General features: G+C 39.1%; 1 protein-coding gene across 2 annotated transcripts in view; it reads right to left on the bottom strand.

The window, feature by feature from the left end:
* PTCHD4 (patched domain containing 4) overlaps nt 1-27,380 on the bottom strand; it is a gene marked incomplete at both ends in the record, with an annotated part of 84,861 nt that overhangs the window by 39,467 nt on the left and 18,014 nt on the right. For both annotated transcript variants that reach the window (XM_084283503.1, XM_084283504.1), the window contains one exon: nt 19,176-19,656. In XM_084283503.1, coding sequence (XP_084139629.1) covers nt 19,176-19,656 — 481 coding nt within the window. The remainder of the gene's footprint in view (nt 1-19,175; nt 19,657-27,380) is intronic.

Here is a 27,380-nt window from a genome sequence, read left to right as displayed (position 1 = left end):
TCTCTCCTGATAGATACATGGGGTGCAGAAACATCAAACACACACTGACAGAAAGATAAGTGGTTCAGAAAAGACACCCCTACATGAAGGGGAGAAAAGGGTGGCAGAGGAGGAGTGGGAAGAAATACCATGGAGCACAAAAACTGCAATGTAAAAAGGAGGGAAAAGCAGCTGCAGACCTACCACTTTCTGCCTGGTTATTAGACTCAGCTTTGGCTGGCAGTTTTGGGAGCTATATCCTGTCTCAGAGTAATGGTGCACTGGAGCAGTGTAGGAAAGCTACAAGCTACAATGTCCTCCTCACTGCCTCTACTGAAGGCCATGGGACAATAATATGGGACCTCAAGCAGGTTAGGGTCCCAGTGGTGATGCACAGCTCTGATACAGCTCAGTATGGGTCTGCTGCAGGACCTTGGCAGTGTGAGGCTTGAGTACTGCTTTTCCCAAGTCACAGACTGTTTGATCTATACCTTGATTTTCAAATTTTCGGTCCAACAGGGAAAACACCTAATGTTTTCATCTGCGGAGTCAGCCCAGGCAATTCCATTGCCTTATTAAAAATGGTTTGATGTAAAACCGCTCCTCAAGGCTCATACCAGTTTCTATGTGGATGCAAAATATCATGCAAATTAGGTAATTAACTAGGTTTTGCTTCATTAATAGATAAATCAGTGCAATAAGAGTCTTCCTAAATCCTAGCTATGCATTTTTCCAGAAATAGGACATCTAACACAATTATTTTTATTAGATCTTTTGTATGTGATCACAGAGCATAAAAAGGAATTAGAGATCCATGTTTACAACTATTAAAGAATCCCTCTAGCCTCTTTATTTCATTTGGCTCAAAATAGAAAGCAATGCTGCTATTGTAATTCATTAATTATCAGACACATTTTAATTCATATACCATTTTGTTCCTACCCTCAGTATGTTCCTATTTATACTGGAGTTAAGGGTATGCTGGAAGGACAAAGTCAGGGATGAAAATTATGTTAAAATGCTCAGGTGAGCTAAGAATCCATATACTGTATATTAATCTGTATTTTTTGAATATTCTATTTAAAACAAGGATGAGTGAATTGCAGATTTGAGTGTAGACCCTTCCATGGAACTGATATTCCTTCTGAAAGAAAACTCACTAACATTTTTAACTCATCTATGTTCCATCCATTGCCAAAATATCTGACGACTTCCAAAGTTACCAATTATACATATTTTTGTACTTTTTTGTACATTACATTGTACAAAAACTGCTTGTAGAGGGTAATAGTATTTCAATTATGCCATAATTGTTAAGTGGTTTCTGCAAACTTATATTTTAGGCTCAAATGCTTTTTTATTAGTTCTATGCCAAAAATTGTGCTTATTAAACACAAAGGAAGAACTCCATCACATAGATGACTGTCAGTTATGTGAAAAATGGGAAAGAAAAGTATCTCAAACTTAACAGCAATATAGCTATGTTATCTTCTCATCATAACTATGGTGTAATTACAGTAGCTGTTTCTGAGAATATATCACTTAGGCTTTCTCATTAGAGTAGAAATTGATTGTGTAGGAAGATATTAAAAATATTTTAACTAACACAAAGAAGTAACTTAAGTCATTAAAACTTCACCAGAACAGATAGAAGATTCAGAGTATGTGGTTATTTCTTTTTGGGTGTTTTTTCTTTATTTTTTTCTTCTATCCTGAAACTCATGAGCTCACTTCAATAGCAAAGAGTTTTTCTATTGAAGGATTCCTTTTCACCTAGCTTATTTCTTCCCACATTTTCTCCACATTATATAAATCTTCCATTCTTGTCCAAGAAGGTGTTATTGGTGGAAGGTGCTCACATTTTCTTGTTTTATTCCAGGCTCACTTCTCAGATCAAAAACCTCATGTTTAGCAATTTTCTAAGGTTAACCTTCTTAGCTACTCATTCAAACATGTTTAAAGGAGAAAATTTGGTTTTAAGTAATCCATTTTTAAGTGGTAATTTTGGAGCTTCTGCTTACCTAAAAAATATATTGCAGTGCTAGAGGGCCAAACAGGATAAAGCTTCACCAACAGTCTTGCAAACATGGCTGCTCTTTGCCAGTCCCAGATATAAAATGTGGGGCTCTTCATGAAATAACTACACAACTCAGGAGCAGCCTGTAAAACAGCCTGCTGGGCTTTTCTGGCAGTTGGCATCTTTTCTGGTGTAAAGTACATGACAGCTGAACTGTCTGTTAAAAATATTCCAAATCAATAGCACTTTGGTAACTATGCAAGTGTGTAGCTGAGCCTCATTTTGTTTGTGGCTTTGGATGAACTTCTGAGATGCCAAAGTTCTCTAAGAGTGATGCTGAGGCCTGATATCTTACTTTAAACAAATTTTATTCCTGTAACACAACATTTATGGTAAGAATGTAATATATTTTCCTACTCACAGGTGTGATAGTATATATTCTTTCAGTGTAAGTCTCCTCAGGACATTGATCTTACATCTCAGTCAAGGTTAATTATGCTGTGACTTCAGCTAGATTCTTCAAGAGAAGGATGCTGATTTAAGCTAGGGTTTACTGTTGTTATTTGCTACTGCTGTTGATACTTTTCTGGTAAAGCTGCCAGCAATTCTGTTGGCACCATGGCTGACACATAGCCTGTTCACATATCTCTTCACTGAGCAATAGACATTTTCCTCTTATTTCCTTTAAGAGGTATTTCTAGTAAGTCTAGTAAGTGATCTTCCTAAAAGTAGAGAAACTCCTTCTTTAGGACATCACACATATTTTTTTTCTCACTACAAAACAAACAATATATGTATAATATAGATAGTATATTTATATATAAAAATATATATTTCTAGCAGTAAAATACAAGTATATTCTAGTCAAGCATTCAGAAGTGTGTGCTACAAGGAGCTGTCTTGTTTCATGTTTCACTTCTCTGCTCACTCTAGGACCATACCAGTAAGCCCCTCCTGGCCCAAACATCACAGAGCAGGAAGGGCAGAGACAGGTTCTGGAAAGCCACCCAAAGTGGACATCTACAGAGGTCCCTCCTGTCAATGGAGTTTTCTACAGCAAACACTGACTGCCTGTGACAGGATAAGAGGTGGTCTGAGGGACAAATAAAAACTAAGATCCGAATACTGCCTGAAGGAAAATAGGCAGGCCCAATTAGGCTATTAGTAACACGGCTTCTGGTGTGTCTGACAGAACTTCACCCATCAAAAGCCAAGAAGTGAAGTGCAGATGAATGCTGTAGCCTGGTCTATTTTACCACTGCATTCTCTGAAGAACAACGAGAGACGGCTGAGAGATCTGGGATGGTTCATCCTGGAGAAGAGAAGCTCTAGGGAGACCTCAGGGCGGCCTTCCAGTACCTAAAGGGGGCCTGCAGGAAAGCTGGGCAGAGACTCTTTTTGGGATGCAGTGATAAGGGATAATGGCTTTAAACTGAAAGGGGGTAGGTATATTAGATATTAGGAAGTAGTTTACTATGGGGGTGGTGAGGCACTGGCACAGGTTGCCCAGAGGAGCTGTGGTTGCCCCATCCCTGTCAGTGTTCAAAGCCAGGTTGGCTGGGGCTTTGAGCAACCTGGTCTGGTGGGAGGTGTCCCTGCCTATGGCAGGGGGGTTGGAAATGGATGCTCTTCAGGTCCTTCCAAAATGCAAAAAACACCATAATTCTATAATTTCCAACAATATAGGAAAAGGTTTCAGGATGCTCAGAGCTGAGGCCTTTCTAGTCAGGGTGGTCCTTCAGTGCTCCTCACCCAGCTCTGAGCTGTAAGTAAAGCGAATTCCCCTTTACTTGCTGCTTGGATCATCTGATGCTCTGTGCAGAAAAGTCAAGGACTTAGTTACCATTGAGAAGATGATTGTGTTTGACTGCTTAAAGAACAGTTATCAAATATGAAGAGGCAGCAAGAAGACTATGGATTATGTTTGGACAAAGTCACCTCATCTGGGGATTATCAGTACAGGCAGCATTTCCATACAAGCATGCCAACACAGAAGGATTTACAAGAATGCTGCCTCTAAGAACAAGAGGTGGTGGGGAAACATTGTTATTCTGAATTTTTTAGGAACCAGAGAAGAGACCTACAAAGTGGTTAGAGGAAGCTTGCGTTCATTTGTCATATGCCTGATTCAAATAAGAATCAAGTGCTACAGCTGGAAACAAAGAAACAACAAAGATCACAGTTTGAGGCTAAAAAGAAAAGAATATGGAATATTGGATGCAAAATCAGGATGGCAGAAAAATCTATGATTAGGTGAATGTGAGGAAGTGGTCAAGTGATATGGCAATATTTCAACACCAAATAAAACTGCACATATGGAGGGGGGGAGGGAGGGGGAGGGGAGGAAAAAGCAATAAAACAGTTTTATTTCCATTTTCCTTAAAAATCACTGCCTTCTGTTAACATTTCTAAACACAGATTGTATAAAGAAGCACTTCTTGATTTCCAGAAAGTGCTAGGTACCCAAATGATTTAGTATTGCTTTAGTCTGTAAAGCTGCAAATTAAGTATCCAGAAATGATTTAAGTAATGCAACCTAATAAGGAAAGCCAAAAATGTGTAGCTGTTATGAGAGAAAGCTTCTCTTCCTTATGTTACCATCTGAGAAACTGGATATGGCCTTTATGCTTTATGAAATTCAGATCACGATTACCAGAAAAGCAGTGAATATGTTAAGAAGCAAGAGCTACAAGCCAGATCAAGAACTTGAATTTTAGCTCGTACCATGACTTCTTACTTCACTGTATTCCATAGCACCAAAATTCTCATCCTTGTCATCTACCATAGCAGTGTGAAAGGAATTACAGTTGTGACCAGCTTTACTGAGTTGCTGCCAGTTTGTATCGGAAAGACACAAAAAAAAGGTGTCAAAGAACCAAGGAGGTGAAAAACTAATCATGATGTTCATCTGAAGAGACAGAGTACAGCAATTACTAACCACTGAAACTAGCTTTCTTGTCTAGACAAAGGGAAAGATAAGTATTAAAGAGGAATATCATTATCAAGGTACCAGATAAGGGAACTAGATGAAATTAATCTCTTTGCTGAGAGGCGACACATGATTCAAGAGATGTATGAACACCTCACTGGATCTCTGCTGCAACTCCACCCTAGCCGCAAGGTAGTAAACACTGGATGGATTTATAGAAGAGACATACTAAGAGACGTGTGGATGGAAGTAATTAGAGAACAGAAGCTAGGGGAAGAGATGTGTTGTCTTGATATGAGAAAATTCCTTTGATCTCCTACCTAAACAGTCCCACCATAATGTCAGTTCAAGGAAAACTTGATCAAAAGTCAGTGAGTCATATGAATAATTATAGATTTCCAGAACTTTTGAGGGCATTGGACCTGTTTGAATAAAAAGACATGTAGGCCTATAAGAGTTTTCCAGATGACTCACAGCTGCACCTAAATGACTAAAAACTAGACAAGTTCTAGGAAAAATAAACAAACAAACAAACAAACAAACAAAAAGTTTAGAAACCTCTATGTATATCAAATAGGTAAGTGGAGCTCGAACACTTATTAAAATGTCTGTATTGAGCAGAAAGGTTTTAGAAGTGATTTTGGATTTAACATATTCCGTGTAAGGTGGTGGTTCTCCAAGAGAACAAAGAAATAGTGCATAGCACACAAAAAGACACAGTATACAGTAAACTTGAGCGTAATGTAAAGCTGCAGACCACTGAAGAAAGCACAAAGGTGTAAAAGCGTGTTATCAAAGACATAAAAACAAGTCTAAAAGGATCATAGAATTAAGAAGAAATCTTCAGCACAAACATTGTATTTCTTCCAGTGAGCAACTCCAGTTTACTGGTCTATTTTTAGTACTTAAGAGAGGGCTAAACAGTGCCATCCAAACTACTTCTCACCATTGACTAAAGGAGTCTGTGGAGACCAGCTCAGCTATGGATATTGCTTACACTACAGAAATCAACATCTGATCAGGTGAATCAATTCAAAATGCTAATTAGTACCTTACTAATGCTGTTCACCAAACTACTGTCGCTTTACTGTTCCTTCTCTAACAAATTTTCATTTAATTCTCCCATGTTAACAACAACAGCACTCTGGGAATTCATGTTCAGTGCAGGATCTGCTGTGATACCATTGTTCTTGTTTTCAGGATGCAGTTCCTCATCTTTCAAATGTGAATAGTTTCTTTGTTTCTAGATGCATAATCTAACACTCATCTGTGATGAAGCACGTGTTGACAAAAAGAAGCCTGCCTGATGTTGTGGGATGCATTCTTATTATTTTTATCTGCTAAACTTTGCATTATCTGAGAGTTTTGCTACTATTGATTTCTTTTTCACACCAGAACACAGAGAAAGAAATTCCTTTTGGCCTGATTAATAATGTCTTCCCAGGAGGAAGAGTGTACAATTGCAAATTAATATTTCATGATTACATTTAATAGAAGCTACCATGATTTAATATAGTACAGATACATGCATGTATCAAAATGTTGTGCAGAAGTAAATCAAATTGCCATTATCTCAATATGCTACAGCAGCATAGTTTCTTTTCATGTGCAAATTTGTAGATTCATTTTTAAAAAATCAAGTGTGTCTGATAAGGTTTATTTTCTGTGATATCAAGGGAATTATTACTGCACCATTTAAAAGCCCATTTTATGGCCTAATATTTAATGATTTTTCCATATAAATCTTTGATCTAAGGTGTTAAAACATTTGTTGTCATCCTATTCAATATTAAGATTTTTAGGAGACAATTTATTATTATTATTTTTTTACTTAAGTCTTTTATATATTCCTGTAATTCTACAATTTAAAAAGAAAAAGGAATTCCTGGAAGTTTTTGATTTTTCATTTCCTCATACAGTGATTTTTTTCCAATTTGTTTTATTTTACTCTTTTCAATGGGTGGGAAAAGATGTTTTAGAATGGAAAAAAGCACTTAAACATTATGATAACTGGAAACAGCTATCTTTTAGATGTCTTTTTTCTTCTTTCTTTCTCAAGGAAAAACGTTTCTTAAACTTGGAACAGCTACTTTTTCTACTATCTCTTCTCCTACTGTCTCTACTATCTCTTTTCAAAGGAGTTTTTGAGAAATAACAGTCTAAATTTGCTGACTTTCAGTGAACCTGAATCCTCAGATCTCTGAGGACTCTTTGAAACATAAATCCAAGTGCTTGTGATAAATGAGAAAGGAATATTTTTAAATTGTTTGTTGGCCTTGAAGCAATCCATATGTGTAGATAAAGCTCATATAACCCTGAGTACCTTTGTACTAATCCAGATAACAGATAACAAGGGTCAGTTTGGATTTACTGACTACACAGGTTAATCAGGAGCTTCAGAATTCTGCTAAGGTCTTAGAGAGGCTTGAGCAATTACCTTGTGATGTTGCTCCATGATACCTGTGGCTACCTATCTATTCTCAACTAAATTTTGAGTTAGCCATAAATGTTTAAGTTACACGTAAGTTTCTAGATTACAGTGATGGTTTGTCTATTGTTCTGTGTTTTTTGGGGGGAGTAGCCTGGCCTGGCAGAGTCACTCTTAAATTTGTTGTCCTTATGACAGGAGAAATGACCCTTGAGTTCATATCAGATACCCAAATTTTAGAAACATCATCTGGGATGATACTCATCCACTGTGTTTCAGATCTAAGACTTTGTAACATTGAGACTTTGCAGTCACAAGAAGTTGGATTCAATTATCTAAAGCTCCCTTTGAATTTTACCCATTATGTCATATACCAAACTCAGTAGAGGGATGTTAGGTTAAAATTTATCATCCTGAGACAAGTCATCATTACTTTTTCATATAAAGTTAAATCAAGTCATCTCCATGGGAAAATAAAGATGATCCCTAACAAAATCAGACTAACTTTGTTGATAAGGGACCTCCAGTACCACCATATAATCCACTTCCCATTCAAGTGATCAGTGGATCAGTGACCCTGTCATGGACACCATTTACACAAAAATCATGCAAGAACCTCATCTGCAAGTATTGCTCTCTGTTTTTCAACAGTTTTGCAATACACTGTCAGGTCCCAGTGAAGTGGTATACAAATGTGACAGGGTTGGGTAAAAGAGGTCACAAAAGACAAGCAAAGGTCTCCTGAAGCACTGAAAATATTCTAAAAGCTGACAAAATGTCTTTTCCAGCTTGTGAATGAGTGTCTCAAGTGGATGAGGTTTAATGATTTCATTGCTGTAAAAGCTGAATCATGACTGTTTACTGCATATATATATATTACTTTCGTTTATACTATATAAGAAAGAGGATCGATATTTTTGCCCCCCTTTTTTTTTTTTTTGGGATGCATTTGCGACTTGTTTGTTTGTCCTTGAATACCCATTATTTTAGTACCTCCTGACCAATTTCAAAAATTACAGCAGGGCAGAAGAGATCTTAATTATAAAAACTTTCTATATTTTGGGGGGAAATAGTCTGTAAAGAAATTTTATTACTTTCCCCCCAGGGAAAGAATATTAGAGGTCACAATCTACATAAGATCTTTTGAGACTTCCTTCTTTAGCTGCATTGTTCAGGGTTTGATATCAAATAACCTAAGAAAGAGGTAGAACATCTGTATCTATGATTATAAAGCCTACTCTCCCTGATACCAAGGTTATTCATTTAAAAGCTGGCTAATTGTTCTGTTTCTTAGCTCTGATGGAAGAGATATTGAAAGCCCACATAAGGGATTACAAAAGGCACTGAGCTGTACTCTTGCACAGAGATGAGGACTATGTTAGTCCAGAACCTCTCTCGCTTTTAAAAGTGGTGCATTGAAGTTGAGTAGCAGTGTGAAACAAGGGGTATTTGCACTGTTTTTGACTAGCATAATCAGTTCTTGTTAGCCCCAACATCCCAGTTTCTGGTAATGCTTTCAGCAGTGTGGCTAGCAGCTCTGCTTTAGGGTCTTCCCTTACAGCTGCTCAGCTGCTCCCATAAGAAAGTTAAGCATTAGAAGAATTTTGGTTTTGCTCTTTGTCTACTTTCTCTTTGCCATGCTATCTACTCCAAGCACTACTTTTTTTTTTTTTTTTTTTTTTTTTTTTTTTTTTTGTTCCCAGGGCTCCTAGCTTCAAAAGGTTTACAATGCCTTAACCAAAAACTGTTCTAAAAGTCATTGCAGAAGGACAAAACTTTGGTGCTCTGCACCTGATACACACAACACCTCTCTGCATTCTTCTCCTGCAACTCTGTATCCTCCCTTGAGGATAATAATTTCTCCAAAATAATAGTAAAAATATCAACTAGAAATGTAAATAAACAGAAAATTTAATCAGCTAGAGTCTCACAGGGTGTGTGGTAATCTGTTGTTTGGTTCTCTTCATAAAGCAATGCACGTGCTCCCTCTAGTAGGTTATACCTGCTTATGAAGTTATGTAAAGTTTGCCAGTTGGCATAGCAGTGACTGGTCTCATGGCTGTGCTAGCAAAAGAAGGAGGTTAGAATGCAAGAGGGTCTGTCCTGATCCTCCTGACTCAATGGGAGGGTCTCCTGGAAAAGTGTATTTAACCTTATCCTCTGTGTAGTGGATAACCAGGTTACCTTGCCATTGATCCTTGTTAAGTCACCGTCTTATTTATAATCAAACTTTGTTAAATCACTATATTATATCAGTAAAACATATCACTGCTTCTCTCTTATGAGGAAGTTCTTCACTCCTTCCACAACAGCTTCACCATGGCTGTGCTAGCAAAATGGTTTCCTCCATAAGCAAGATATCAACAGCAATTGAGTTTAAACACCAGGAAAGGCTACAGAATTTAAAATCTCTGTTGCAGATTTGTATTTGAATATGGGTAAGAAATGTATAGGATAGACAGGCCTTAGTGGCATATCAGGCTGTAAAGAAATTATTCTCTTCCTTGGACTTTAGGTGTAAAGTATGAGCATAAAATTCCAAACTGCTGAAATACTGCAGCTGACTGCAGGGAAATGTGATGAGAACATGTCAGGATGCAGTTATGAATTCTCAGGGAAGACAATGATTTAGAGACTGCCAAGCCATGTAACGTGGTCATTGCATTCACCAGTCAAATACAGCCACATCTGAGTAAAAACCAGCAGCTGTTTAATAGTGCTGCACAGAGATACACCTGCACAGTGCTCCTAGGGTGGAGAATTTGAAGATGATAGATATGAAATTATCCATGCTGAAATTCAACCAAGGTACTGAGTATGGTATCCTCACTCTGGCAGAACAAAAATGAAAGTGCATCTCTAGTGATCCAAAGCTGCAAAGGCCTGAGTTTTTGTCTCACTCACTTGGTATCACATGCAGCCCTGTGTTGACTCCCATCACTGGTACAACCATCAGCACCACTGTAAGCATCCAAAATAGCATGTCCTTTCACATCTTGCAGTTAGCCAAGTGTGGATGAAACATTGCCTGCTTCACCACATCCTGCAGCATCAACATAAGGAAAGTCACAGCTGCAGGAGCTGTGTATACCTTTGTCTGAAGGCCAGTAACACTGAGTTATGCCAATGATACAGCAGATACTTGTTGAACAAGCAGGCTGCTGCTATTATTTGTTACCACTCATGGAAGAATGAGCCTAGAGCCAGTGTGGCTTCAGCATGCAGTATGTAACTGTGGGTAGTTATCCCACTGGAGACGAGAAGTTTTTTCATGGGGAAAAAAATGGACTACAGAAAAGGATCAGAAATGGAAGAAAAAATGAATTATTAAAACCTTGACTGGCTAGTGGTTGTACAATGGAGAACATATAAATGATAAAATATCAAAGTCTTTTTAGCTGGTTTTGTATTTGCAACAGATTTTTCAATCTTTTAGTTCTGTACAAAGTTTTCATATCGCAATGAATGTAGCAGATAAACAATGATTTAAAATGTTTGTCAAATGGTCCATTCAGTTCTGTGTCCTGTTCCTGATTCTTCAGGGGAAAATTATCAGACAGAAAGAGGGCAGCTATGGGAAAATTTCCTTTAAAGTGAAATTTCCTTGTGACCATTTTTGAACTGGGCTTTTGAACTTGTTCATTAATTTTTATACTTCCTCCCTACAATTACTTTTTAGTGCTGCAATATTATTCAAAAACAAATTTTAACTGGCTGTGTAACAATCCAACCTTTTCCAAATCAGGATGAATTTTTGACTGTGACAATTTTGCATTGGTGAGTTCCAGGGGCTGATTGCACATAAGATGTATTCCAGGAAAAGGTAAATGCATTTGTTCCCTTTCATTTTCAATTAAAAAATGGAAGCTCAACTTCGTATATTCCTAGAAAGGAACAAGGTATCCATGGAGAGCAGACAGTGTTCTTGACAGAGCACAGAATCACTCACTCCATGCTGCCTCAGGCAGCAGAGCCCACCTTTCCTGCCCAGCTTGAAATAAAGGACAATTCAAGATTGCATTTTTCCTCCACGCACAAAAAGCACAGAGCATATTCTTCTGAAGCTTAGCCTATACCACTTCTCTTTTCTCCCATGGATCCACAATGTGCCAACAAGAACTAGAAGCCACCATGGATGGATGGAGTTCACAAGAAAGTATGAGCCACAGTAAAATATCCAGGAAAAAATATCTGGTAGGAAATTATATCCATGCTAAAGTATGCACAGCGCTACATATAAAATATTCTGAAAGTATTTGCAAATACATATATGCTGTGAAAAATTACTCTCCATGGTCAGGCCAGAGACTCTGAAGTTATAGGCATAAACTACAGCAAGGAAAATATTAAGAAATAGCTTTATAACTGTATGGCTATTTAAGCACTGGAACAAGCTGTCAAGGCAGGTTATGGAGCTGCTAGCAATGGTGCTATTCAAGGCTGGATTTGACATTGGCCTATTAGGGATGATATATGTAGAGCTAAAATATTTCTGCCATGATGCAGCTCCTTTCCATCCCGAATGAACCAAATGTAAATGTGATGTGCATCGATACACACTAAGTACAAGGAATGAAACTCCTGTTAAATGAGATCAATGGGCAGAAAAGGTGTAACCAATAAAGAACCTTAAATAACCCAGTGGTAGGAATGAGCATTGATATGAAAGGGTAGAAAAATGAAAGCAAGAGGTGCTCAGACAAATGCATGAGGCACCTGAAAAGGAAACATCCTTTACTATTTGAACAGAATTTGTGTATTAAGAGTACTAAACATACATTTTCAAGTGCAAAAGGAAACCATTCCTTTCAGCCTTTGACTTTTTCACTCAGAACATGTTCTCTTCTTTTATCAAACTATTTTTTCAAAGGACTTGCAGAAATGCTTGCAGCAAATTGGAAGCAGCTCAAATGACAGCTACTAGTCTGTTAGCTGCAGATGGAGAGCTGAGAAAGCTGTTTTAACAAAAGAGAGAGAAAAAGTGAAAAGGGGAGGGGGGAAGACTTTGGAGAATTCACCTTGGACACGTGGATTCACATTGAAATCAGTAGGAGGAAGAGTTTAGCTGTCTGCTCTCAGGAAAAAAAAAAAAAAGAAAGAAAGAAAAAAAAAAAAGTATTCTCTATTTTCTCTGTCATTATGGGGGACCTGGTAGTGATGCTCTGTGGTTGGACAATGATCCAAGAACGAAAGCTTCAACCTGAGCTGAGCCTCAGTCGCTGATCAGAAGACCTGCAGACCCAGCTCTTGGGGTGGGGCAACTGCCCTAAGGGACAATGAGATTCGAGTTGATAAGAGGAAGAGACTTACCCTTAAGTCTTTCTAGGAAAAGAGGTAATCTGCAGTCTGTAAAGGATTCACATCAGATTATTCATATGTATGCTATACATATACACGTATATATATACATAGCTTACAGCTTGTGTGTACAACATCGGTGGTCTAAAGTCTAAGCAGTCAACCTAGCTTTGGTAGAGATGCATAAGACCCTCTAGAGATTAACTCAGCTCATCCAAATGACTTTGGAGTCACCTACTTCTCTCCACTGTATAGGAAAGAAATTGAGATTCTGTCACTGTAGTTAAGGAAGGAACATTTGGGACAGCTGGAATTAGGTGCTACAAGCCCTGTTGTTAGGACTGAGGCCAGCTGTGTTCCTGCATCCCTTTCTGCAGGGCTTAAGAAGGTCCAAAGGGCCTGTGAGGAGATATCATCATTTGGACAGTGTTTGAGGGTATGAGGGACAGTCCTAGTCCTGTCGTCTCTCTCTAAGCATGTCTCCAGGACATTGCTGCAAGGCCAGACTTTATGGTACGAGTGTAGCAGAGGATCCCAGACAGGTCTTGGTCTTCTACTCATAATCCAGGAAAGATTGATGTTCTAGGTGGAAAAGGGAAAAATATCATTCATTTCCTATAGATATGTAAAAACAAAAACAAAAACAAAAACAAAACAACAACAACAACAAAAACACCATCTCTAGAATTGTAACTTATTAGGAAGTATAAGAGGTTATTGGAAAATCAGATTTGTAAAGAAGAATAATGTCTAAAGCCATTAATTTTAATTACCTATGTTATATGGCCATCCAAACAGGCCGTTTTAAATATTTCTTTTGCCTTTCTGTTGTTTTCTTCCCACTTCCCTGTGGTTTTGTTGTTATTCTCATTTCCTACTGCAAGAGTCAAGGTCGGAAATTTTTTAATAAAGGACGGGGTATTTCAAAATCCTTAATGATTTTCTAAGTGGATGGGGATATGAGCTACTGTAACAAATAAAATTACAGATTCATTGTATTTCTAAGGTTAGAAATACTATGATATGTCAAGTACAGGTAAACTAGAGATAACATGCACTTTAGCCCTCACATTTGTCTTCTGAGATTTAAAAACAAAATACATTTCTAATTTGTACCATGACATTTTTCTGTAATTTGCAATGATTTTACCACTAATTGTAATGCTGTAATATCTCAAATTTACTTAAAGATGATCACCAGTCATGACTTTAACAACTGCTATATTTGTCCTCTGAAAGAGGTTAGATGGCTTCTGCCTGAAATATTAATAACTGGCTGGAGTTTTGTCTGATTTTTTGCCTCCTCTTTCCATTTGAATAACTCAGCCAAGGGAAGGAATATCTGGGAATTTAAACAGAAAAGTTTGCACTGTAGGCACAATCTCTGCCTTGCTATTTAGTATTTTCACATTTGGCATAGGCTTACTGATAGAAACAGGTAGTCTCTAGCTTCCTATAGATTTTTTACCTCTTTACTGCACTACTACTAGCGATATCATTGTTAGTACTAGTAATAATACAATGTGTTGTAGGGCATCCTTTGACCTTAGTGTTGCCTTAAGACTCAGAGAGAAGTGGCATTTCCCATAAAGAACCTAGAATCTTTCCTGAAGATCTTCAAATCTTCAGGATTACAAAAGAAAGGAAATAACCTGTCACAGTGAATCCATCTGTCTAAAGAACACATATATTTTATAATACAAAAAGCATAATTACACTCCAGTACCTTGTAGTTACTTTTTTTTTTTTTTTTTTTTTTTTTTTACATAAGATTTCCATTATATAATGAAGTACTTCACTGACTGTCCAAAAATAATTATGGTGTAAAATTACATAACTAATATACCTGTACTTAAAAATACAGTCATATTCTCATCTGAGTTAAATTATTGTCTCTCTGATGATATCAGTCTGGTTCCTGTGCATTAAAACACAAATCATGGGAGCAATAATATCTCAATTATGTAGTTAACCTTCTGGTTATATTAATTAGTGATGATTAGACATGGGGAACCATAATTATATCACGTACGTAACATCTCTTTGAAATTGTGTTGTGAATCCAAACAAAAAAAGTCAGATGTAATATCTAACTAGGTCTTCTCAGGTCTAGAACTAATCCAAAACCCAGAGACTCTCTATCTCCTAAGAGTCTCCAGTGATGATAGATCTGCTAGTGTCAAACTTGCAGAAGAAATATCAGTTTCTATTTATCCTAGAAGATAAGTCATTATTAGATGCAAGGCCAAACTGTCCCATATTCTGATTTCACATAACAATTAATTAAAACACACTTAAAAACAAACAAACAAAAAATAGAAAACAAAACAAAATGGAGCATCTAAGTCCAGTTCAGTTCTTAAAGGAGCAAGCCCTGAAGCTAAAGAAATACCTCTTCACTACCTTATTACATTTAAACATTTGACTGGAATATAAAGAGCTAAAAGTCAGCACCTGCTAGCACTCGGAGCAGTAGCTGCATAGGGTCTTTCTTAACAGTTTCTCCTCATGACCCAAACAAAGCAGAGTAGATACTGTATTGGGGAAAATGGATTTCCTGAGGCAGCTGAAAAGACCAGGGTTTTAGAAAAAGGGACTCAGAGCAAGTAGGGTTCTCTGCCATTGTCCTCTTGCCTTATTAAGGCTGAAGATTCTCTCTCTGAAGAATAAAGAAAAGCCAGCCTAAGCTAATGTTCTTCCCCTAATATTCAGAGACATGCTTTATCCCAGCAGAACATTCCCTTACAGGTAGGACTGCCATAAATAATTCATGTGTAGGTAATTCCGTTTAAATTTATAAAAAATATTAAATATTTAACTTTTAGGCAGTCTTCTATCACATGCTGAAACTCACAGAAGCTCTGCACTAGGATAGGAATTATGGACTTAAATATTTGTAAAAGGTCAGGCATTATTCTAATGTGACAAATGATAGGACATGAGGAAATGGTCTCAGGTTGTGCCATGGGAGGTTTAGATTGGATGTAAGGAAGAATTTCTTCATGAAGAGGGTGGTCAAACATTGGAATAGGCTGTTCAGAGAATTGGTGGAGTCCCCATCTCTGGAGGTATTAGTGACATGTAGACATGGTACTAGGGGAGGTGGTTTACTGATGGGACTTGATAGGTCAGTGTGATGATTGGGTTTCATGATCTTGAAGATCCTTTCCAACCTAGATGATTCCATGATTCTATCCCTGTCATTCACATGACAGCATCTTGCTATTCATGAAAAGAACAAGTGCAGATGAACAACACAGAATTTCATTAAAAATAATCCTTTGGAAGTGAATGTCAGAATAAACGGTGTATTTCTGAATAAACACATATACTTTAAATTAAGATTTTGCAAATGTCAGGTTGAATCATTCCAAAGCTGCCAGAATTCAGACTGTGCATGTATTTTGGGTAGCAATGCACTGCCAGGCACTTGGTGGTTTTACCCATGTAAATGCCTCATTTTATTTTCTTCCTCATCTTCCTCTTCTTCCTCTTCTTCCTCTTCTTCTTCTTCTTCTTCAATTTAAGTAGCTTGACTTTGAAAGCCTGAATTGTAAATCTGTATTTGTAATTCTGGGAAACTTTGTTTTGTAGACTTTTATTTACATTCACAGAATTATTATTTGATGCACTGTTTGCTTCTGCTGTTTTACCAGCAAGGGTCACTGGTACAACATGCATCATTGTTATGCATTGCCCTGCAGAACTGGGGCTGGGGTCTTCAATGGATCTATTCTAATGATTAGATCACTTCACAGTAAACAAGGTTCTATAGAAATCTCTGTCCTTTGAAGATCCCATTTCCATGAGGCCCTGGTCATATCATGGGCAATGCAAGATGTCATTAGCTGGCACCATCATTCCATGGCACTAAAGGCATCGGGCTCTTTGCAGGAGTAACCCTGTATGGCTTTGTAAAGTCATGCTTCCCATCTCTTAGTTGATCAAATCATAAAACTGTTCCCAAATATTTTCCAAAAACTGTTGATAACATCTCTTCCCTATATATTTCCAATTCAGTTTGGGATTCCTGAATGAAATTTTTGTAAAAGGTTACTTAAATGTATTATTTTTCAACACGAAGTTTATTTGATATAATCACAGAATCACAGAATCACAGAATTTCTAGGTTGGAAGAGACCTCAAGATCATCAATAATGTTACAGAAGCAATCCTTAGAGAGTTTAGTTGTTGTTTTTTTATTTTATTTTATTTTATTTTTTTTTGTTGTTCTTTTGCTCTTGGCAGTGGCTGTGACAAAAGTGACAGTGCAAAGCACAACAGAAAGTTGTAAATCTTACTATTCCTTAGACAGTAGAACTCTTAAATTTCCACCATCCTAAATGGGAAACTGAGCCACCCTGCTTTCAGAAACTCCTACCCTTGTCTAATACTGGGGCTGCAGGATATGTATGAATTAAGCACAATGCTACTGTTATTACAATTGGGATGTATGGATGCTGATGTTTTTCAGGTCAGCCTGAAGATGCATTTCTACAAATAGTGTTTGCTGTTCCTTGGGAGTGACAACTCGGGGATCCATCAAGCAAAGAGCATGTGCCCTGATCTCTACAGCTGTCTGAAAAGGGATGCCAGCAGAGAAATAAACAATTAATGGAAGTTGCTTTTCACCACTTTAGGTTGTATACATATACATATACATGTACATATACATGTATATATACATATACATATACATTTGGCCCTCACTTCAGCTTGCTGCACAAAGCAAGGCAGTGCCTTTTAGTTGATACAAACCTCCTGACACCCAACAAAAAAAGGTTGCCATAATCTGATAACAAGTATGAGTCGTCCCTCTGATACTGTCCATCTTTTCTCCATCATGTTACACAGATCCCTCAAACAAAGCAGTTTCAGGTCCTCTTCTCTTGTCCTGGAGCTAATAGGAATGATCCAACCCTGGACCATACAGCTAAATTTTATTTTTCCCAAAAATGAATGCTGCATCCAAACCACGCCATTTCAGCAAGCCACCAAAACATGCCTAGGATATGCATAGAAGAGTGAAAATTGGCACAGATCAAACTTTCTGGGGCCATTGTCAGGATTTAACAGTGCTGATGATTGAATTAGAGGCTTTGAGATCGCTTTGTTTATCTGCATTAATGAAGCTGAACGAATTTTGCAAATCCATGCTTTTTTTTTTTTTTTTTTTTTTTTTTTTTTTACCTCACTTTTCCCTTTTGCAGCTGGATTCTCGACCATTCACTCCAATCCACTCCTTCCTACCCTGGCCAGATGCTGTTGATGGGTGCAAGACCAAGAAGGAAGCAGCCTGCCTCCTTGGTTAGGGACATGGATGCACGGGCAGGGGACAGATGAAATGGAACGCAGAGAGCTGAAAGATGCATATGCCTGTGGGAATTTTCTTGAGAGAAAGAACAAGTAGAACTTGTTTTTTTGATGGTGTGAGTTTTTAAAGAAAAATATAAGACATGCTCCAAATCTTAACTCTACTTTGTGCCTTTGCATACTTAGTTATCTCTTACTGTACCAGAGGGCTAAACTTGAGTACTACAAGCATGAAGTTTAAGAAATTAACTGTAAAGATGCAGAGATATGTCCACAGATGAGGTTTTCTGACCTCAAAAAGTGATCATGGGGGTCTGGGCTGCCTCTGTTGAGACTTTGCATAGAGTCATAAGTGAGGTTCACACTAGTGATATGGCAAACATCTGACAGACGTATATGTGATGGCATCAAACACCACTGCCTCAGCATGCCATTTTGGACATGTTTCCCTCTTCCTTTCCAGCATACCTTCCAAACAAAATAATTAAATACACAGAAGAGCTAAATGTGCTGGAACAGAGTGAGTGTGGAAATAATGAAAACAATTCAGCTAAAAGAACTGTTTTTATGTCCATTCGTTGGCTGCACCTTCCCCTGCCAGGGTACAGCACAAAGGAAATCTCTGCAGCTGATCTTGGACTTCACAAACTGAGGGATTATGCACTACAGATACTGACAGCCCCTTTGCTTACAGCCCTGGCAAACGCCACAGCTGTAATCTCCTCTCTGCGATAAAGTCCATCAATCTTATTCTTACACCAACCCATTCCCCTCTGCCCCTCAGACAGAGCTGGAAGAGAAGCCCTCCTTAGGAAGGCCACTAAAATCTTTCCTTCCATGTTGCCCTCCTTTTTTAACTCACTCTTTTGGCTGGCCTCCCATCCAAGTCAGGTCAACACATATCCATTTTCTGTGCTGAGCTGACTAGTTTTCAATAACAATTTCTCCTTTGTTTTGTAACAGAAATCAATAAAACTTCCCCCCTCTCATATTGGCCAAGATTCCAGCAACGTCATTCACTCTTTATTGTTGCTACTGCTTTGTTTTGTTTTCCTTTTCCTTTTTTTTGGCAAGTCACAGATCAATTTAACAAGATGAAAACAACTTAGACTTTCACTCAAGGTAAAATCTGCACTTTATAACCCAGGATGTAATTTACAATCCTGTCATTAAGCTCTGTTAATCCTATTATTATGAAGATAAATAATTACCCATAGCGAAGAAAGGGATTCCCAACAGAGTAGAATTATATTTTCCATCAGTAATGAAAAATATCCCTGCCGCAGTGACACTGGAAATACAGATAGTGAGTACTCCCAAGAGTCCCAGGAAAGGTTTGCTACGCAGGCAGTCCTTCATGGAGCTCGAGAGGGTAGCAGTCAGGAGGATCAGCATCAGGCTCACCAAAATCTTGCCCCTGGCCAAGAGACTGGTCTGGTGGAAGTCCTTCCAGAGGCTGAAGGACGCTAGTGAGTAGAGCTGTAGATCTTGGTGATCCAGCTGCATCTTGTGCATCAGTTTACAGAATTCACTCTCCCACTTCTCCCCAATGAGGTCCTGGGTGACAGAGCCATACGTTTGGAGGTAGTAAGTGATTTGGATGGCTCTGGCTGATTTGACTCTCTGGTCCTTGCTGTTGGGCACTTCCATGACCCCTCCGAGCTGGTGGCCAATAAAACTGCTCCTTCCATCCTGGGAGGGAAAGTAAAAAGACGAGCATGTGGTTATCCTGTGTAAGATGTGTCACAGCGATACTGATTGAATCTGCGCTTCTTTCACAGACAGGCTGAGAGCTTGACTCAAAGGCCACTGCAGTCAATAGGAGTCGTGACGTTCACTTCAGTGGGCTTTGGGTCACATCCCTGGTCCATGCCACACTTCTCTCTGTTCCTTATTCATTATAGACTTATTTGCAGTTCTGTGTCGCAGCTCAGGGACTGCCCAGATACTGCAGTCCCAAATGTTCAGGGACAGAAATGTTGCATGCAAGCTCCTCATGCCAGGGGAGAGGAGCCCTTTTCCACATTTTAACTTGACAGACAACAACAAAATTCCAATTACTGAAGTATGAAAAGTTGGAAGCTGGAAGATCTGCAATTTTCTGACACTCAGAAAATGGTTTTAAAGAGTTGGAAATGTATAGAAAAATGGGGTTCTGGGTCCTTAGTACAAAGAGTACCTTAATGTAGATAGATCTGCAAAGTTTAATAGCTACTCTTGTTCTAGAACAGTATAAATAAAATCAGACTCTTCCATTTGCTTATTTGATATTTCATGGATTTGATGGAACAGAAATAAGAATATACCTTAGCCCTTGATTTAGCTATGATTATATATGTATATTTCACTAACATAAACCTTCACAGAATCACAGAATCACAGAATTTCTAGGTTGGAAGAGACCTCAAGGTCATCGAGTCCAACCTCAACCTAACGCTAACAGCCCTCCACTAAACCATATCCCTAAGCTCTACATCTAAACGTCTTTTGAAGACTTCCAGGGATGGTGACTCCACCACTTCCCTGGGCAGCCTGTTCCAATGTCTAACAACCCTTTCAGTGAAGAAGTTCTTCCTAAAAGAACCTTACCTGGTATCTCTTATTTCAGTATATGCTAGAACATAGAGAGTCCACAAAAAAAAGTGAAGGAGACACCAGGTACACTCTGAATCTGCTGCTTCCCCTGTCTCCCCCTTCCCCCCCATCCCCTCCCTTTTTTTCTTTCTTATTTTTAGTAGAGTTATCTGCTCACAATTAGATGGTTGTTGTTGGTTGTTTGCTTGCTTGTTTGTTTTTTTTTTTTTCTTTCTTTTTTTTAATATTTTTATTTATTTTTATTTTTTTAGGAACAATTAATAAAACTTTTAAGCCACGGGTTATGCTAGTTCTCTAGAATATCTGTGATCTGCCCCTTTCACATCAGGGTGAGCTTGTGTGGATTTAGAAGATCAAGCCCCTGTTGCAAAGTAAGGAAGAAGACTCAGTAGATTGGATAAAAATGCCCTAGCACAAGTAATCTCTTTGAACAAAATAACTCTAAAATGAGGGATTAAATGTCCGCAGAACACCAAATAACAACATTTCACTTTTTTTTTTCTTTTTTCTGTAAATGGGATTAAAAGTTCTCAGATTTCTTTCCTTTCGTATTTAATGAAAACATAAAATTCTCAAGCCATTTAATATATAAAACATCTTGCAGCAGTGAGGTCACATGAGATAATACTCTTTGTCTAGATGTGCTATAGGAACAAGCTGACTGACAGCTTAAATCTGGGAGATGCTCCGCCCTACACACACATGGAGCCGTCATCTGAAAAAAAGCCAGAAGCATTTGGGAAGGTGCTTTTATCATCTATTACGCCAAACATTAACTATTTCTAGAAATACCTGTGCTGCACTAAGGTGGCTACCTGAATTTGCCAGACCTGTGCAGGAGGTTACTCCTGCTGTTCCTCATGATTCCCATCCTAAGGAAAAATGAATGAAGCAAGATACCAGGCTTTATGAAACATAGATGTCTTCTGGGACTTCTGCCCATACAACTAATAAATATCAGAAATTGAGAGATAGTGCTGAAAATATTTTATATACTCACCTTGTCTTGTCTCTTGGTATGCAAAGGAGGCAATCCTCCCACTGAGAAATTTCTCACTACGCTTGCTTTCATGGCAAGAGCTCATACTGTTTCTAGCATTTGCCCAGGGAATGTGACAAAGTACTTTTCAGAAGTTCATTTTTTCCCTATTCCCAGTTGTTATTTCCCATTGAAATAATGGCTTCTGGCGAAGTATCCTGGCACTAGCTGACACAAAAGGTGATTTGCAGTCTAATGCCAGCTTCTCAAATCACCTGAAGACTCATTACAAATGTCATATAAGCAGAAGCAGCTAGCACAGAGGGGCAGCGGGTGCTGTTTGGACTCCAAAAATCCTTCTCCCTGGCATTTCATGCTAGAAACCCATTTTGATTCAGTATTTCTACTATTGTTACTTTTTTTTTTTTTTTTTTTTTTTTTAAGAAGGGTCATATCTAACACTCATACACTCACAAAAGGTATGTTTCCAAGCTGATAATTAAATCTTGAGCAATGCAGTCCCTGCTCACATCAGATGCAACTCTGCAGTTAAAAATCCCCTTTGGCACCGCTTTGAAATTTTAGGGAGAAATGTCATATTTCCTCAGCATATATGCAGTATTGACATTCAAACATTTTCAGTCACTGCAGGATACTTAGCAGCACAGCTCCCATTTCAGACAATGGACTGTAATTCAGATTTCATTGATTCACTATGCAGCATGCACCACAAGGTTACGGGAAACTTTGCGATGACCATCTGCCTTCCCCTCTGTGAAAAGTGCACTGAACGACGGCAACATTTCAAAAGAGGCAGCAGAGCAGGCACAAATGAATCATGTTCTACCGTATCTCCCATGAAACGGAAGATAACGGCTATTTGTTACACTGATGTACAATAGAGCACCCAGCTCGTATGTCAGCACAATAGAGAGAGAGCTTTCAGAGGGAATCAAGAAAATCACAGACGGTGAATTTGTTTGAGGTCGTTTTGTTCGTCCCCTTCCTACCAAAGACTTTCTAGCTATGCAGGTGTTTTGCCTTTGATGTTCTTATAGCATGTAAATATAAATCTGCCACTATGGTTTTTGGGAAAATGGGGAACTGTTCTAATACAGCTCAAATGCTCCAAGGGAGAGAAAGGTCCTAGGCAGGGCTAACACATCAATGGTTACAACCTCAGCAAGAAAGAAAGGAGTGAAAAATTATTGCCGTTCATCCCATTTTATGGATGTGGGCTGAAGTGTAGAAAAATAGAGACCAAGGATAGCCACCTTAACCTTTAGCATTTCCTAGTGGCTTCCAATCCAGGGACCTAACTAGCCCTCCGTGACTTGTAAGCACTTCAGGAGAGTTATTCAGCAGTCCAAGTTCTCAGTTGTCCTCTGGGACCACTTTGAAGGAGACATGAATTGCTAAGCTTGTGGACTGAGCCTAAGGCTTGGGAAACAAAATGAGGTCAAAGTGATCTCTGTAGATGAGGCCTGAAGACCAAAGGGCTATTGAACAGGATCTCTAATTTGGCCTAGTTCCTCAGTGGAAAAACAAACAAATTAAAAAAATAATAATAATCCCTTTTTTCATTATTTGGCACTTTCTTCATGGTATATGTTGATATGATGCTGGTTTTAAAATTTCATAATAATAGTTTTTTGTTTCAGACTACAGGTTCCTTCTGTGATTTACCTGCAGATGTTGCTCCTCTCTGATCTTGTACAAAGGAAAGCAGACACCCAAAATAGAGTATTAACAATACTTATTGGTTGTATAGCCTTTAACACCCATGTTTCTCCAAGGCACACAAGATGATAACTTTCTTTTGCCTGAATTTCAAATTCCCAGACTGTAACTTTGTGTTTTCTTTCTCTTTCTTTCTCTCTTTCTTTCTCTCTCTTTCTCTTTCTTTCTTTTTCCTTTCTTCTTTCTTTTTTTCTTTCTTACTGTCTAGCCTAATCAAAGCTTCATGGTCTCTGTTCTACTAGGGTACAAAAAGGCCCATTGTCTATTCTGATGGCAGCCAATTCTTTTCAGAACTGATCATGTTTAAAAATAGTATGAAATATAAATGACTTGTTGGGTAATGTGATATTTGATTTTTAACAGAGGCCAAGTAAAAAATCTTTGCTGCAGTGGAGACTGTTGTATTGTTTTTTGCTCACTTCTCTCTCTTTTCCTAGATACCCCAAAGCCAGCCGACAGAACATGACAGGCTGAAACCAGCTGCTACTACTGAGCTAAACATCTTTTACTGGTGCTAATGTAGTCATAGATCCTCTGTGAATTTAGCCCAAAGAGGTACCTGAAATGCTCCCCTACTATTAAATTATGCTGGGACCTTTATCCCCAACTTTCTGTTTTTGCACCCTACTGCTTGCTACACCACTCCCATTCTAAGCATCTTTGCAGGGTCTTTGTCACCCAATTTCTCTTTATTTTTATTTTTTTTTTTTATTTAACTGATAGCTCTTATCAACTGGAGTGATATAAAATTATCAATCTACATTATAGTGGACATGGTACTAGGGGACATGGTTTATAGGTGGACTCGGTTGCGTTGGGTTGATGGTTGGACTTGATGATCTTAAAGGCCTTTTTCAACCAAAACGGTTCTATGTTTCTATAGCAATGCACATACAATGCATGAACTCCTAGTTAAACTCTGTTTTATCCTAAAAGCTAAAAAAATATTCAGCAGACTAGGGATGTCTGTTGAAATATATTCTGTGATAAACATCTTAATGAGATCAATGCAGCTGTTTCTTGCCTTGATAAGGACATACCTATTCTACCAAATGCAGGTCATAGATAGTATTACACTAAAATCCACATAGATTAGGATGAATTTTGTTGCTTTAGTTCACGAAAGGTTTTCAGGGTAGAAACAAAACAAAACAAACAAACAAGCAAAAAGCATACTTCCTTATTACCTTAACATTAGTTAAGGTTTAACATATTGGGTTGCTCTTGCCTCCTTCTAGACTTAATGTAAACCTTTGGAGGGAGCTCTCCCTCACCAGATAGATTTCTCTGTCTCTGTCCCTAATGTATCCATGAAGATTTTACACCAGCTGATCCCAATTGCAAAGCCACCAATTACCAATCATTCCTGAAGCATCCCTTTGAAACAGTCACATGTAATGCTGATCTATGCCAGTAGAGCAGTTTACCTGCCCTCATTGCTGTGTTGGTGCTCTTGCTTGCTGTGCTTGTCCCTGTATGCTTCAGGAAAATCTACAACTCTTCTGAACTGCTCAGCTATGGGTAAACAGTTCAGAACAAGTGATCCCCAAGGGCAACACATTCAAGGTAAATTTGAACCTCAGCTGACTGGGAACAGGAATGAAGCAATAGCCATATTTGCTCAACAAAAAATAAAATGTATGAAAATGGTCATAAGAAGCTGTCTAGGAAATAGAACCCTAGGTCTCTGCTGCAATAAAGAACAACTAAGTTATTTCCAGCTATTTGGCAATGGTGATGTTCAGCTCACCAGCTATTCAACTAAACAAATTTTATAAGCATCGGGAAGAGGCAGGCACATCCAGAGGATGATCTGCCCCATCATAAGGTATGAGCTGAGAACAGACTTGCCCTATGCAGGTCTCTCTCCATTTACAGCACAGCCACAAGAGTACTCGGACTTGATCATAAATTTTATCAGGCTAAGAAGTCAGGAGAGATTAACCCACCCCCAGCGAAGGATGGAAGAACAAAGCTAGAAGAACTGGCTAGCTGCCAGTGTTGACATCCCTGGCATTTATTAGCCCCTACACTGGCATGTCCCACAGGTTAATAAACATACAGAGCTTGAACACTCTACTAGGGATAGTAAGGACATCTAGAGTGATTTTTAAGTGCAGGACATGGGTACCCAGAACTCCCAAAAGACAACCAGAAATGTCTGCATTTCTTTCTGATGAGTGTGGGTTCGTGATCCTTTCTCTTACTGTTTTGGGTTTTCTAGTTTTCATTCAGATAATTTGAAAAGAGACAAAAACAGGAGAAAAATATTTAAAGAGATTTATATATCCTAGGATTAATAACAGAGAATGCAAATCATTCCCAGCCCAGATCCACTTCTTCCAAGTAAGTCAAATTGTGGAGGAATTCAAAAAGGTGGAATAGCAAAGTGTGATTCCTATCAGAGATCTCTTCTCTGCAGAAGAGATTCAATATTCCAGGTGCTAGATATACAGCATTTCTGAGTAGTCTTCCCCACTTTGTTCCTCTAGTATCACCACTGGGTTTTTAAACTAGTCAGCTCTGTCAAGTGAAACCTTTTGAAAGGGGGAGGCTGGAGGAAAACCTGAAAAGGGTGTCCCTTCTCTTTCTGCTTCCCATGTACATCCTGTACATACATGTACATCCATGTACATACAAGATAAGTAATCTCAGCGACTAACTCACTCTGCACCAAACCTTCCCTCCTCGGCTGTTTCTCACCTTCATGTGCTTTTCAAGTCCTTGTATTCTTTATCCTATTTTCAAGCTCTTCCTTGCTAAACTGACTCCTTCACTATCAAGGTCAAACTCTTGCTTTGTCCATCTCAGAGGCCAGACCAGTTCCTCTGGGAAAAGAGGGATGGATTTATTGCTCAGCTCAATCCCGGAACAGCTTTGCCACTGCTTGGCCTAACCTGCACCAAGGAAACAGTGGTGTCCTTGAAGCTGCTGGGTAGTACCCATGTTGGCTGAGACTACACACCCCCCCGGTGTGTGGAAGGGAATTGCTGGAGGATAGGGGTTATAGGCAGCACAGAAAGGACTGCAAACACTGGGAAGTAATTATGGGGCACAGCTGATCTATCTGCCCTTTAATACTCTCTCCACCAGCAGCAGGATTTCAGGCACAGCAGTGAAATAGCTTTGTACTGATGGTGCAGGCAGCGGGAGGTGGGTGCACCCCAGCCCTGTGGGATGGATGTAAGATGGATAAAAGGCACAGCTGGCTTTGGGTGCCCAGGCTGGAGACTGGTGACATGGTTTACTCGGCAGGAGAGGAAGAGCCCTGCAGTGGCTGGCTCAGCACAACTGGCTGTCGGTGACACTGGTTTGCCTTCCCCAGGGAAGTCACGTTGGCAGGACCTCTCAAATTGTGCCTAAGCCTGGGTGTGTAAATCTAGCAAGTCAGTCTTAAAATACTGCCATCCTCTTGTTTCCAGCAGGCACAGAGCCACAGCTCCCTCCCCACTGCTCTATTGTCCTCTGAGCTTGTGCTCTGTCCTGTCCAGGATGGAAAGCCTTGAAAGCAGTCACCTTGAGCTCAGCACTCTGCTTTTCACAGCTTTTTCCTGTGAGTGGAGCTTCTGTGTTAGCACAGAGCAGAGTCAGGCTGCATCCCAGTACCCCAGCTCCTAAATACCCCAAGATGAAGGATGACAGCAAAAATAATGAACACAGACCAGCAGTTGCCCCAGCCCATCCATGAATGGATTCATGTCAGAGGGATGGCTATGGGCAATCTGACAGAATGGGGAGTGTGTGTTGTAGGGTACATAGAAAGAAAGTGGACAAAGGTGCTAAAGAAGTAGATTTTGTAGCAAATGCAAAATAAAAGTGGGGCTATGGAGCAGGGTTCCTTAAAGAGCCTGAAAAAAGGGAGCTGGGAGGGAGAAAATACAGTGTGAGAGGTAATGAAGGCAGCAGTTGCATCCTGTGAGCAGCCGAGCAGCCTAACCATGCTGTGCCACTAGCAGCTGCTCAGTGCAGCCCTGCCTGAGAGCAGCACTGTGGACCGTCACCTCCCTGCATCTCCTCGATCTTTCCCACCTCCCTGGGCTGCTAAGCAGAGAGCAGAGTGCTTCCAGACAGCTTCAGCTACCCTAAGCTCAACACCACAGAA

The sequence above is a fragment of the Netta rufina genome, assembly GCF_964035555.1.
Source record: "Netta rufina genome assembly, chromosome: 3".
NCBI classification, from domain to species: Eukaryota; Metazoa; Chordata; class Aves; order Anseriformes; family Anatidae; genus Netta; species Netta rufina.
This window is presented reverse-complemented; position numbering and strand designations above follow the sequence as displayed.